Source organism: Rhinatrema bivittatum, chromosome 19 (genome assembly GCF_901001135.1).
Source record: "Rhinatrema bivittatum chromosome 19, aRhiBiv1.1, whole genome shotgun sequence".
Classification (NCBI taxonomy): domain Eukaryota; kingdom Metazoa; phylum Chordata; class Amphibia; order Gymnophiona; family Rhinatrematidae; genus Rhinatrema; species Rhinatrema bivittatum.
The window spans coordinates 19,632,039-19,644,846 of NC_042633.1; the positions used below are offsets into that span (position 1 = coordinate 19,632,039).

The 12,808-nt window shown below is 52.1% G+C and overlaps 1 protein-coding gene across 1 annotated transcript in view; it reads right to left on the reverse strand.

Annotated features, from left to right (window-relative positions):
* Nucleotides 1-7,976: 7,976 nt before the first annotated feature.
* Nucleotides 7,977-12,808, reverse strand: part of LOC115080866 (epsin-1-like) — a 41,826-nt gene continuing 36,994 nt past the window's right edge. The window contains 1 exon segment of the mRNA XM_029585323.1: nt 7,977-12,519. Within this exon segment, the coding sequence (XP_029441183.1) occupies nt 12,134-12,519 (386 nt within the window). The 3' untranslated portion in view covers nt 7,977-12,133.

A 12,808-nucleotide genomic window follows, 5' to 3' on the forward strand; every position in this document is an offset into this window, starting at 1 on the left:
TCAGAGGTCTGGGCTGGGCAAAATTCTGCACCAGCATAACGTGGGCAGAGAGGGGGGAACTTTTATTTTTTTTCCATGCGTACAGATCCTTAACGCAGCCCTTGCGATCTCCAGTTAGATCTCCCCCTGCCATGAGCTTATGTTTCCAGCTCATGCTGCGATCCACCTTGGACAATTTTACACAGCAAGGCAGAATTAAAGCTGCAGGGTAGAGCTGGCAGTGTGGGAGCAGGAGGGAGGTGACGTTGCCCGAACGTGCGAGCCAAAGGGCAGGTTTCGCTGCTGCGGTTGCCCTGCTTGCTTTCTGAGTTGGAGAGGAGATGATGGGGGGCGGCAGGGAGAGGAGCAAAGGGAAAGGCAGAGAGAATTAACAGCTACAGGAGCAAACGGCCTCTGAGAGGAAACCCAATATTTATTTATGATCTGGCCTGGAAAAATGTCCATCCCCCCCCTCCGTCCACAAGCGCAGTACCTCGCTCTCCTCGCTGATGCGTCCCTGCAGGCTGATCTTGGCCTTCTGCTTTTGACCCACTGCACCGCTGCAACAACGTTTGCTCTGCACTCACGTGCACCACCATTAATGGAGGGGCAGGACCCCCATCCTTGTAGGCTGGTCCATGGGAGACAGTAGGGGCGCTGATGGAGTTTGTAACATAAGGACCTTGGCAGGGGCAGATCTTTTAAAATTACTTCTCAATCTCCCTGTACTCCCAAGAGGAGCCATACTAGAGGAAGAGCCCGCCGGGGCATTACCGAACCTCATAGCATCCAGCGAGCATGCAAGGTCCTCAGCAACTCCCACCCAGGGAGTCCTTAGCAGGGATGGAGCAGAAATTAAAGGAAGCGGGTGTGTGTAATTATAAGTTAGGGCTGTATAGACCAGTAACGCTGTGCTCCCTGAAAGGTTCAAGACCAATTGCAGCGATGAGGTTTGCAAAGGTAAGTGACTCAGCAGTCTCCCCCCTCTTAAAAGCATGGGAGAAGGAGCCCTTTAGGTGGGACCACAGTCCCTTACCCCCTAGGCTCGCTGCCTACAAAGCAGTAATTTTCCTTTATCGCCTTTACTGCAGAGTAGCAATGGCAGGGGAAGGTCAGAATGTGTTCTGCATGCTGCCAAGTTTCTTCCCAGCCCCTCATGCATCAGCATGCAAGAGTGAGGCAATGTGTGGCCAGGTCCTTGCGCGCTAGCTCTTACCTCACATCCTGCTGGAGACAGACAGCTTCACAAGCCTCCCGCCTATTCAGGCCAATAAAGAACGGTGCCCTCGGCCGAGCGCACCGTTAGCCCCCGTTTGGACATGCGCTTTTGACACACTATTATTACCCCTTATAACGGAAGGGGTAATAATAGTGTTATTACCCCTTACCACCCAACCTCCCCCAAGCCATACCCTAGTCGATCCTTGTTAACTTCAAATTATTAAGTCTAGTCAATGCCTTTTAGAATGTAACTATTTATGTATTTATCAATGTTTTAAACTATGTAGAGTTGGTTCCGTTTACATTGGGCAAGTTAATAGCCCCGGTTTCCTATTCAATTATTCGTTCTCCTGCAATGTTCCATGTAACGCTCTTTTGCTTTGTTTTTGTTCATTGTAAACCGGTCTGATTTGTAATTTTTACAAGAAGGTTGGTATATAAAAATCCTAAATAAACAAATAAATAAATAATAGCACATGGAAAACGCGCGGCCAACCCCCCCGCACCACATGCAAATGCCTGTTGAGTCTATTAGGTATTCACCCGCAATACAGAAAGCAAAATGTGCGGCCAAGCCACACATTTTACTCTCAGAAATGAATGCCAAAGGCAGGCGTTAATTTCAGACGGCACTGGGCAAGTGTACAGAACTGCATGGAGCAGCAGTTACTGCCCTTAACAGACACATGGGGGTAACCTGCACGGAGCGGCAGTTACTACCTTGGGAAGCTTGCTGGGCAGACTAGATGGACTAGTTTGGTCTTTTTCTGCCGTCATTACATCACTGCTTTTCTGTGCACCCTCTGACTTAATATCATAGCGATATTAAGTCGGAGGCCCCAAAAATAAAAATCTTCTTAAAAAAAAAACCCAAAAATCTGCCCGCGGCCCAGAAAACGGACGCTTAATTTTGCCGGCGTCTGTTTTCCGAACCCGTGGCTGTCAGCGGGTTCGACAACCGACCCCGGTAAAATGAAGCGTCGGCTGTTAGACCCGCTGATTTCCGCCAAGAAGGAGGCGCTAGGGACGCGCTAGTGTCCCTAGCGCCTCCTTATTAGCGCGGGCCCTCATTTAAAGACCTGGGCGCGCGTTGGGAGAGCGGGCGCTCGCCTCGGAGCGCCGCCTCCCCCGCGCAGCTTACCCTATGGGCCTGATTGGGAGGAGGGAAATACAGAGCAGGGGACCTGTCTACAGCGAGGGCCATCCTAAAAGCCCTTATTCAACCACTTATTTTTATTCTGTCCTACAAAAGAATAAATCTAGGGGGAAATCCAAGCAGAGCCTAAGGCCATGTCCCCCAATCTCCAGCCAAAGGCACCTCTCCTCCTGGCAGCAGCGGCCCTGGGGTGGGGGAGGGGGAAGCAGAGTGGTCTCTCCCTTTGCAGCCTGGAGATGGCTGCCCTGTCGCCCACCGCCTTCTCACGCAAGGCGACTGAATGGAGCATCGTAATAAATGCAGAATCTCATGCCTACAGGCTCAGCTCCAGCGTTCGCAGCGGAGACAGCATGGTGGTAAAACAGAAAGTTGTCCTTGCGGAGAAAAAGGGTGGTCGGGGCTTTATGGTACTGCTCCATGCGGCAGTCACCGTTGGCCGAGGACAGCACGCGGGTGGGCAGCTGGCACGGCCTGGCTCGTGGTGGAGCCTGCACTGGCTGGGATGGTACCCGTCCTGGAGTGGGACCAGGGCCTGCGTATGCGAGAAGCTTGCCCTGCACGGCCTGATCTGTCCCTGGCCTGTGCTGGGTGGTAGGGCTGGGGAGGGCTTCATGGAGTTGTGTATTGACTCTCTCATTGAGGCTGCAGGGGCTTGCTTTTTTTTTTTTTTTTTTAACCGTAAGCAGCAAGCAAAGCACAGAAACCGTGACTAGGAGATATTGGAGAAACCAAAGGAAACACCGTGGTAAGGAATGAACCCGCTCAAGAGGCTTGAAGCAAACGCCATGGCTCCATTAAAGCAGCAGAAAGAGCAGCAGCTGAGCTGAGGTGGAAGGGCTCAAGCCTTCGTCGCCCGCTTTTAAAAATGATCTTAACAAGGCAGCTGCTCGTTCCAAAGCAAGAGAGGCCGAGCTGCAGGGCTGGGTGGCAGTGCCAGGCTTTGGGTGGATTTAAATACAAACTGGGTCCTTGCAACTGCCGGCTGGACCAAGACCACCACCTCCTCAAGGCAATGTTAAGGGAGAGAGGCTAGCTTGAAGCTTGGGAAGCGGGCATGGAAACACGGTTTGTTTGGGGTTTTTTTTCTGTACTTCTATAGGCTGCTGGGGCCTGCACACGGCTCAACGCGCAAGGGGACGCGCATCCCCCGCCCTAAAACAGGAGTCAGCACGTCCCAAACATGCGGGCAATCACGCTCGTGGCTAACGGCGCTCAATCGGATGTAAATTCACGTGGAGGAGTCTATTAGCTATTACCGCCAAGGCAAGAAAAACACAAAAAAACAGGGACCCAGTGCTCACGTTTCCTCTCAAAAATTAAAGGCTGCTCCAGAGCAGGCCTTCCTTCTTGAGGAGCCCCCAAACGTTTACAGAAAAGCAGAAAATGCTGCTTTCCGATAGGTCCTCTGACGTAATATCGCCTCATACCGAAGGAGATGGGTCTAGCTCCATGGTGCTCGCTTCCTAACCAGCTGACAGCCACTGCTCCCGGGCGCCGGCGGCCGAGGAGGCACGAGGGGGACACAGTTTGCCCTAGCACCTCCTTTTTACCGCAGCAGCCCGTTTAAATATAAAACCAGGGGCCCGGGAGAGGTGGCTGGGCCTGCGTTAGGAGAGCGGGTGCTCAATCGTAAGCGCCCGCTGAACCGCCCACTGCTCTTGCAGGGTCCTGGCAGGAGCTACCGCAAGGCTACAGCCCCATCCCTAAAATACATGAAACCAATGTTTCTTCCATGCAGCTTAGGCCACAATTGGCAAGTGAAAAAAAGAAAAACACAGACTTGAGAATGCCTTAAATAATAAAGTAGAAATAAAGACACAAAAAGCTTGACTGGGTAAGTGTCCATCCCCTTCCAAATACTTAAAAGCACTGATGTAACCAATCATCTTCAAAAGTACAGACCAAGTGAGCAAGCCCCCCTCCGTGATCACACTGTACCGCTTTGCATGTTGGAATAAATTCAGCTGGTCCTGTTGGTGCATATCAAAGTGGACCGAGCCATCGGCAGAACAAAGCTGTGGAAACATACAGAGCTGGAGGTGGGTAGACAAGAACAGCACCGTCATTGACTATTCCTTGATGCATGGCCAAGATGATTAGTAAGGAGGGGACGGTGGATGGCAGCCACCAGGAACCTGCCTCGATCAGGCCCATCCCTCCCAACTGGATGACCCCGCAAGGAGGAGATGGGTCAGGGAGGCAACCAAGAGGCCAATGGCAACTTTGAAAGAGCTACAGGATTCCACAGCCACAACTGGTCAAAGTATGCACGTGACAACATCCCAAGCACTCCACAAGCATGCTCCGTGATGGTAGGATAGCAAGGGCGAAGCCACTATTCAAGAAAGCCCACCTTGAATCCTATTTAAAGTATGCAAAGGAACAGGCGGGGGGATACTATAGCCATGTCATAAAAGGTTTTGGGAGCCGACAAAACTACAATAGCAGTTTTTGGCCTCAAAGCAAAGCGAGAGTTGGCGCAAACCCAACACAGCTCATCACCTAGAGCAGCGACTCTCAACCACTGAGTCGCAGCTCACGGTGTCCTGCTGTCCAAATTGTGCTTCCCTTTACCTTTTTCCTGCCCCCACAGGCCAATGGGAAGCCTCCCTTCTTGTTCCTGTCAGTGGGAGGAGAAAGAAGGGAGAAAGCCTCTGTTTGGCCAGTGGGGCAGGAAGACGAGGGGCATCCCATAGCCCGGGGGGTGGGGGGCTGGAAGGTGCAGCAATGTCCAAGCCAGTGGCGGCAAAGAAGCCTGACCCTGCCGAAGCAAGGCCTTGCTGAAATTAAACACAAAGAGGAGGCCAGCCACATCCGGATTTCCCACTTCCAAAGTGGCAGGGAGCTGTGCTAGAGCAGGGTTTCCCCAACACGGCCATGAGCTGTAAGGACGAAGATGCCGGCTGCTCCGGGGATTCCTCCTCCCCCAACGCAACAGTGAGCACAGCAGAGCCACGATCAGAGTAAAAGTGGCACTCAGCTGTGCTGGTTACAGATAGGGCCATTGGAGCTCCCGGCAGGCGGCGGGAGCCTGGGGAGAGCCCAGCAGCCAGAAGAAAAGGCCTGAGTGCTGTGGCATTTTTTTTTTTTTTTAATAAATATACACCGCTTTAGTGCGGCTCGAAAGGCGGCAACAGCACTGGGAAATCTGCCGCTGCAAAATTATAGGGGGGAGCACAGCATCAAGGCTTTAAGCAAAGTGTGAGAGACAAAGACTGGTCAGGGAGGGGAGGGGAGTGGTGTCTGTGAGAGGAAGGAAGACTGGTCAGGGAGGTTACTCGTGTGTGTGAAATAGACTGGTCGTGGGGTGTAATTGGTGGGTGTGTGTGTGTGTGTGTGTGTGTGTGTGTGTGTGTGTGAGTGACTGGTTGTGGGCCCTAAGGAAGAGGACCTTGAGGACAGAGCTTCAGCAGCCCTTGCTGCCTCTGGTGAGTGTTATTGGCCTGCAAGGGAAAGGAGTAGGAGAGTTGCTGGAGAGGGTAAGTAAAGGTGGCTTTTTAAGTTTCTTTCTTGACTGCCATTTAATGATCGGGTATTATGTGATATGTCTGTTTTGAAATATTTTATTGATATTTGGACATTAATAATTTTTATGAGTTTTTAATCATTCTGTTCATCAGCTGTTTTGAAACATTTATTAAATTGTAGTTTTACAATTATTTCTGTGTGGGGATCTATAGCAGCTTGGCTGGTTCTGTTTTCCTACTAGGTGGTGTATTGGTGTTTAGGGCCTGATTTAATATTTGTAGTGTGGCCTTTTCAGAGATAGGGTTGGTACTGTTTGTGTTCCATAATGCAGGTGTAACTTTGTGCGGGTTAGTTTGTGTGCATTATTATGTTAGGTGCTATATTTCTCTTTCCAATTGTCTGGGTTTACACTGCATGCAGAGTGGCTTTTTTGGTTTTCCATTCCAGTTTCTGTCTCCATATTTATAATTTGTGGTCTTTCTGTACTTGGTTAAGGGTCAGTTCTGGGTGTGTGACCGAGGCGAGGTATTTAATTAGCATGCAGGCATTTGTATCAGTCTTATTTGTTGAGTTTTCTCAACAGGACATGCATTAGTGGTAAATTACTGTCTTTTCATAAGGAGGGCTATTGTGCCTGGTAGTAGAGGGAGTTTGTCTTGCTTTTGCGGAGATGGCACCAGAACATCTTTTTTTGTATGGCGAGTTGTACAGGGTAATGCCCTAGATCTGCTCTGCACCCATTGCTGGGGATTAAGGGGATTCCTGTGGACACAGAGTGCAGTTTACATTTAGGCCCGTGACGGTCACGTGTTCAGCATGTCACGCATGTGAGAACCATCTGTCAAGGTGTGTCCCAGCCAAAAAAAAGGTTGAGAGCCAGCGACCTAGCAAATCCCATCCCTACCATGGAGCAGGGGAATGCTGGGCAGGGTAGAAGGAATAAGGGAAAGCTGCCGCCCTCTGTAAGAAAGCGGAGACTAGGACTGGAGTTCACCTTTCAGAATACAACCAAAGCTACACTACAGCGCCCCAACCTGAGGTCAATGGAAAAGCCGCAGCAGGCCTTGAAGAGCACTGACCATCAATGCTCCAAGGAGCTTGACAGCAGTTGAATGACTTTTGCAAAGAAGAATGCTCTAAACACTGACAACCAAGTGTGCCAAGGCGGTGAAAACCTAGCAACAGATCACTGCTGTAACTGCTGCCAAACCTTGATTCAGAGGAGGGCGGGTTGGCGACTCATCCAATTGTCAAGCGTTGCTAGTGTGTGTGTGTGTATATATATATATATATATATATATATAAATAAAATATTTTTGGCCCTGAAAAGGTGTGGATGACTGGAAAATATTTTCCCCTTTTCGAATGAATGAAAGCCTGCCCCAGCAAGATGTGAAAGATGGTGAAGGCAGCTACAGACTTTCTAGAGGCGAGTGCGTGTGTGCATAACTAGATGGAGACCCAAACACCCCAGTGATAACAGCTGGAAAAAAAAAAAAAAGATTTTAAGATAAAAGGGTATTGCAAGACAAAGCATTGCTTTGGGTGTTTAACAGAGCCTCCCACTCCTATTTGAGCAGCTGTACACTGAATCCAGCTCCAATTGTCAAAGGCTTCCAGGCTCACTTCTTCAACCCTGCCCAAGCTGTGCCCCTCCGAGTTGCTCTGCACCCGGGCTTTACCCCCCCCCCCCCCCCCGAGATGCTCTGTACCCAAGCTTTGGCCCCCCCGAGATGCGCTGTGCCCCTCCCTCCAAGATGCTGTGCCCACACTTTACCCTTCACCCCCCCCCCACTCCAAGATGCTCTGCTCCACACCCGGGCTTTGCCCCCTCCCCCACACCAGGGCTTTACCCCTCCCCGCTGCTCTCTGCTGCCCTGCAACAGAGGACCCTAGGCTCCCATTACAATGCCTCACCCATCTCTCCTCCGTCACCTCCGAGAGCCTGTGTACCTGTCCCCAGGCTTTCTGAGATTGTGATTAAAGCTGCAGTATTTCAAAAACAGCTACCCCAGGGGGCAGGGAAAGCTCGGGGTGTCCAGCCCTCACGTGGCAGGATGGGATATTCCCCAAAGGACACCCCTTCCCACTGAAACCATGAAAGGGCAGACCCAGTCAGAGCCCAAAGACGCTTCCGAGAGGGACAAGGGGCCACAGCGTAAGACTTGGTTTCATTTTTAATTCACTTAGATGCATAGAAGTACATTTAACGGATAAAATCAAAATCACATTAGAATGATTTTTCCTTTTGCTTCAAGATTACGCCCCGTAACATTGATTTCACTTTGTGTGTTTTCGTTAAGCTGTTTCTTCCTCTCCCCTCTTGCCCAGGCCCCTGCCAGAACATCTGCATCTTAACAATTTCCAATAAATTATAGGGGGGTGGCGTTCCCAAGTGTTTGCATGACCTTCAGCTCACATTTCTTCCGTTTGTCTGCCTCTTGCTTTACTTCTTCAGGGGAGGTAAGCGGGACCTGCATTCCTGCTGTCGCCAGCATGGAAGGGAGAGGAGTGGAGGCTGCTAGGGGGTTTACAAACCTCTTAGGACCCCATCCCTATGGGTGGCGGCTTAGGACAGACTGAACCGGAGTGCAGAGAAATCCCCATCTTCCCTGAAAACGGTGGGCATGGCGGTGGCAACTCAACTGGCACCAGCAAGCCCTTGGCCGAGGGGTCACTCAAGGAACACCCTCTCTACTGCCTCAAACAAGCTGGGTCTGGGCCACCCACGGGGCCAAGAGCAGCTGTCCTGGACCACCGAGTTCAGAAAAAAAAAAAAGAAGGGGACCCTGCCAAGTCACGAGCACAAAAGGCTTCTCCTCCATCGGGGTTGGCAAGGTGTTGGGTCTCTCACTTACTTGCCAGCTCAAGGGCTCGAAGGAGATCCTGCACAGTAGCAAAGCAAGAGATGTAAAAACCAAAAATAAAAAACCAGCTTTTTCCCCCTCCTCTTCAGCCTCTACTTGGTCAACCCCCAGGCAGGTGAACTGTGGTTAAGTCATGACAAAGTTCCACCTCTAAAAGGTGAATAGTGGTTATTTCATGGCAGCTGAGATAAACCCCTTTCTGCTCCTTGGTTTCCTCCTCCTATGCTGGGCTTGCTTTCTCAAGCTTTCTCCTGCCACCCGGGTGTATAAACTCACCGAAGATGGCCAGCTCACCCGCTGCCAACCCTCTTCCACCGGAGCTCTCTCGAGCTTTTTGGCCTCCAATTTAACATTTTGGGATCCAAATAAAGGGGGGGGGGGGGGGGAATGCAGCTCAATCAGGCAAGCTGGAGTTCCCAACCTGCTCCCCAACCGTGGGGTGAGGAAAGGATCCACCGCTCGTTTCGACAAAAGCAGAATTAAAACCAAGCGGGCAGGAGAAATCTCAGAAAGAAGCAGCCCAGCAGTTCAAGAAGGATAACCAAGACCTAATTCATGAGACATCAAAACAGAGAACACACTTTACAGCGCTAAAGCTGACAAATATTAAAAATGCACCAATATAAACCCTTTGAACACAATCATCTTAAGTGTTAAGTATGAGAAAATGCTTCAAAATTTCATTCCCAAGCATGAACAGAAGTTCTCCCAACTCCAGGGTCACTCCCCACGCAGTTTTTTGTGGTTTGTTTTTTTTTTTTTTTGCTCCAGCCCAGTGCTCCCGCGAAAGAAAAAAAAAAAAAGTGTCTCTCCTGGCACCTGCCGTGGGCCGGGAGATTCAAGTACAAGGCAGCGGGTCCACGATTCGGCTCCTGCCACACACCAGGCCTTCCAGCCCTCGCCGTAGAGAGAGGGGAAACCGCTATTTGTCCACGGCCTTGCCCTCTAAAGGATCAGGCTTGATCGCTGACCAGCTCTCGCCACCAAGCCCCTGTCCAAAGTCGGGAGGGATGAGGAATTTCATGGAATGGTGGAGCCAACTGGAGGGGGTCTCCAGATCAACTCTGTCCACGGCCAGGGGCCTCTTCCTTACGGTAATGCTATAGGATAGATTTGATAAGTTCGACGGGGGGGGCGCAAGTTGTCCACACAAAAAGCTGCAACAGCCATCAGCGGTCCAGTCTCAGGTTGCTACAGGAGTCTTGTAGTGAAGTAGAGAGGGGGGGTGCTGACCATGGCCCCCCCCCCCTAAGAGACAGCAAAAGCAACAAAGGCAAAGCAGGAGAAAGCTCTCAGGGCCCCGGATCTGAACTCGCACATCACACAAACACCGATTAGCAAATGCTGTAGGATCTCCAAGGGGCTGGAGAGAGCGCCTGCAGGTGTAAAACTCCACAGTGGACAGAGAGCAGCATGGCGTTTCCTCCCCCAAACAGTGTAGTAGACTGTCCCAGCACTCAGAGGCACAGAAGCTGCTTGCCATGGTCCATCGAGCTTCAAAGGGTGACGACCAGCCTTCTTCTTTCAGCACAGAAAACGGCAAAGAGCATCTTCAAAACTCAAATAGCCTCCGCCGTCTCTAAAGTTAAACCGTAAGGGCAGCTTACCGCCCCCCCCCCCCGTGAAGCCTGCCCTTGTGCCCGAGGCCTGTGCTTTCACAACGGCCAGCTTCTCACAGCCAAATCGGAGGGTGGACAACCTTTGCCTACGGGATGGGCTCTAGCAGCGGGAAAAGCTTCTTTGGGAGGCGCTCAAACCAGCTGGAGGGTGGGATCTCTCTCTCACCCCAGGACTGGGCAATGGAGTCCAGTACCAGCAAGACCTGGTGTTTGCAGACAATGAGGGGCCCCCCCCACCCACTAAGGCTCTGAGCTAGGCCAGTCCTTAAAAAAATGGAAGGTTAGGCAGGGGCGGGGCCAGATATTGGTAAATGGGCATCACAAGACAAGCATAAATCTGACGGGCTATACATGATCATACGGAGGTGGGGGGGGGAGTGCATTTCATTTGGGGTGGGCTCCTAGCAAGTGCCCAGAATTCCAGCTTTCATAAAAGGAGCAATTTCTCCCCAATTAAGAACCTCAGGAAGGGAAGGACAGAATCATTTTAAGGGAGTTTGGACGAGACAGGATTTTAAGCAAAATCCTTAAGTCAGGGTCCCTTCTTCTCTAGGGCTTTTGTGAGGCTTCCGCCCTCCGCTCCCGTCCGAGCCAGGGGCCATGGGTTAATGCTCCGGGGGCGCCTTCCTGCATCCAATGTTCCTCCTCCCACCAAGCTGAATTCACGAGAGAGAGACCAACGGCTGCACGGCCCCTGCTTTGACCCAACTGAATAGCAAAGCAAGTTCAATCCCAAACCGCTGCCCACAGGGAGACGGGAGGGAGCAGGCCAAACAGCCCAACGCTCCATGGTGGGGTGAAAGAGCAGACCGACCGGACACCAGAAAGAAGAGACCCACCAACAGGGAGGGGAGAGAAAGAAAAACAAAAAAAAAAAAGGGTGAAATTAACACTGGCCGAGGTGGGTAATTAAATACTTTCCTGGGGTAATACTGGAGTGAGATGACTTTTTTTTGGTAACCAGAGCTTGGCTTGTTCACGGACCTTTGCCCGCTTGCTGGGGTCAGTGGTCGGCTGCCTAAGAGCCCCCACAGCCTTTGTACAGCTTCAGGATGTTCCACGAATGTGCAGCAAAAAATTAACCCCCCCCCCCCCCTCTGCAGCCCAAAGCTGCCCTTCCAGAAGCAGGCTGGGCGAGGGCAGGGGACGTTTCCAGCAGGCTGGCCTGAAATGAGTGGTCCCCGGGGAAAACAACTTTGATCGTGCCAGAGCAGCCGTCCTAGTGTAAAATAGCCCCCCCCCCCAGCAAACTCCACAAACCTGCTAGGGTGGGGACACCAGACTGTCCTGGAAGTGGGGCCAGGGCACCCAGCTTGCCCTTCCTAATCCTTCACCCCCCCCTGCCCACTAAACACAGGCATACGCAGCACCAGCTGGGGGGGGGGGCAGAACTCATTCGCTGCCACACATGAGCAGGTCCCCCCTCCCTTTGGAAAAACAATCCTAGAAAAAAAACAACACATCGTCCTTAGGCCATAAAAGGGCAGTAGGAAATCTGGGAGGGGGCGGGTTCCCCTTTCTTCCCCTCCCCCCCCTTCTCTCTGCTTTTAAGACTCCTCTGCACCGAAAACACCCATGTAAAACGCGCAGGGATGGAGAGATGGGGCAGGAAAGAGCAAAGCCCTCTGACTGGAGCAGCCTTTGCGGGAGGTTCCTCTGGCACTAGAGAATGGAGGGGGGGGAAGGGATGGGGGTTGAGCACTTGCATTGAACAAGACCTCTCTTCTCACGTTGAAGCTCTCAGTCCCTCTTCCCAATAGCCCCGCCCCCCACCCCCCTCCTCCCAATCTCGGCTCTTGCTCCTTCGCGCGCTGGAAGCTCCATTATAGCAGGAAAGGGTTGGTACTGGCAGGAGCCAAGGAGTTGCTGGGAACCAGAGGCGGTGCCACCAGCTGCTGAGGTGGCATCATGAGGGGCAGCCCCAGCGCAGGCCCCGCCCCCGGGACTACACCCTGCATCGGGGGCAGGGGGCCCAGAGCCTGCATGGGGGAGACGGAGGCCAGAGGCACCCCGGGGGCCATGGGCGAGACGGACACCAGGGGGGATGCTGAGCCGAAGGGGGGAGCGACCACAGCGGCGGCAGGCGGGGCTCCGGCGGGGGTGACCGGCTGCCCCATGGTCATCACGGGGCTAGCGCGGAGCTGGTTCAGGGTGAGCGTAGGCTGCGGGGAGGACTGGAAGGGGTTGGTGGTGGACGAAGTGCTCGTGCCTGCAGAAAAAAAGGGAAGAAGAGCACAGACAGAACACAAAGTCACTGCATATTCACTGCACATGCTGGATGTGTGCACACATTTACAAGAGTCCATTGATTTCCTTAAAGTCAGCCACCGTACTACCAATATAATATGAAGCGTCTTACGGGCCTCCAGTCCCCTTTTTCACCTACATGCATGCACTGGGAGCTAGAATTCTCCTATGCAAGAGGAGTTTAGCGATTGGCCATTAACCTCAACTATTTAAACAGGATGGTACATGATAAAGACTAGCGCGCTCTGCGT